At 47.2% G+C, this 1,663-nt stretch overlaps 1 protein-coding gene across 1 annotated transcript in view; it reads right to left on the bottom strand.

Annotated features, from left to right (window-relative positions):
• Positions 1–1,663, bottom strand: part of CXCL17 (C-X-C motif chemokine ligand 17) — an 8,814-nt gene that overhangs the window by 2,051 nt on the left and 5,100 nt on the right. Inside the window, 1 exon segment of the mRNA XM_007943129.1 lies at positions 972–1,074. Within this exon segment, the coding sequence (XP_007941320.1) occupies positions 972–1,074 (103 nt within the window).

The raw sequence follows: 1,663 nt of genomic DNA, 5'->3' as shown, positions 1-1,663 counted from the left end.
GGTATATAATTAAAGGGAGCTCTGGTAGTGTAGTGCCTAAGGCACTTGACTGCTAACCAGAAGGCTGGCGGTTCAAACCCACCAGCCACTCCTCAGAAGGCAGATGGGGCAATCTACTTCTGTCTGGGAACCCCAAGGAGGGGTTGCTATGAGTTGCAATCGACTTGATGGCAGTGAGTTTGAGTTTTATATAATTAAAACCATTTCTTTTTTAAATTCAGTTACTAGAAAATTCAAAAGCTCAATTTAATGATCAAATGGACACCTCAATTCCTTTTATGCCATTACCTATGTGTATGTTTCAGTTTTTATATACATTTTACATAGACATAAAACGTGTGTTTTAGAATGAATTTGCTTTTACAAACCAGGGAGCTCTGGTGATGTAGTGCCTAAGGCATTTGACTGCTAACCAGAAGGCTGGCGGTTCAAACCCACCGGCCACTCCTCAGAAGGAAGGTTGGGCAATCTACTTCCCTAGTGATACTGCCTTGGAAATCCAAGGAGGGGTCGCTATGAGTCGGATCCCACTTGACGGCCGTGAGTTTGGTGTTTTTGTTTTTTAATAAACCAAACCACTCTCACTGCCGTGGAGTTGGATCCGACTCATAGCGACAGGGGTGGGGTGGGGTGCCTGACTTCTAGTGGCTGCGTAGCCTCGCACGAGCCATTTTGCCACTCTGATTTCCTTGTGAGGAAAGTAAGGTTGAGAACAGAACCCACGCAGCTTTTGAAGGACATTCTGGAAGACAGCCCTGGGTTCTCAGGAAAAGGTAAAGAGAGCCGGAGCTGCCTGCTCTCCCTGGAACTTGGAGGAGTCCAGCTCTTGGAAGACGCTGGAAGAAAACTGGTTGGTGCTGCACGGGGTGGGCCGGTAGAGAGGAGACTGGGTGGGGTCAGCTCAGATCACATCTGCACTGGTTTCAGGGGGGCTCAGGGGAGAAGGTGGGGACAATGGTGCAATTAATTGCCCGTGTTGATGCTTGAGATACTGACCTTTGCATTCACATTCTAGGCTGCCCTCCGGGAGCCTCCTGGAAGCCTGGCGCAGGTCCCTGTGGCCTCTGGTGACCCCTGTTGGAAGGAAACAGGTCACTTGCAGGCAGTGCATAGGGAAGGAGGCAACGTACCTGGTCCCCTCAGCATTGTACTCCCTAGGTCAGTGCAGTTCCATTTCTCCCCTTTAATCCCAGGGATCTAGATTACCCAAGAGAGGAGTATTTTAAATGGATAAGGAATCGAGGTTTGAAATCTTGCCTAGAGAAAAGCTTAGCTGGAGGTAGGTGGAGAAGAAATAACCTTTGACTGGAAGAGAGAACAAAAGATAGGGCTTAATCAAAACCTTACTCCTCTGGCTTCTGGGCATTAACATTTTATGGCTTAAGGAATGGGGGCAAGATTGTTCTAAAAGCCAGGATTTTCACCTGATCTCCATGTTGCTGTATTTGAATCCACAGTTCACTAAGGGGATGGTATTTCTGTCTCTCTCTGTCATCACCCGCTGCTGTCTTACCCCCATTTTGTGATACCTAAAATATTTTCATGCCAATCAAATATGATGGTTTGTAGACTTGAGACTGTGGAGCTAGAACTGGGCCCAGACGACGTATCCTCTGTAGTAGTTTCTGATATGATACTTCCCATCAGAATTAATTACGTCCTC

The sequence above is a fragment of the Orycteropus afer genome, unplaced genomic scaffold, assembly GCF_000298275.1.
Source record: "Orycteropus afer afer isolate SDZICR_OR568_19922 unplaced genomic scaffold, OryAfe1.0 scaffold00099, whole genome shotgun sequence".
Taxonomy (NCBI): Eukaryota; Metazoa; Chordata; class Mammalia; order Tubulidentata; family Orycteropodidae; genus Orycteropus; species Orycteropus afer.
Note: the sequence above shows the minus strand (reverse complement) of the source record. Positions and strands in the feature narration are given on the sequence as shown.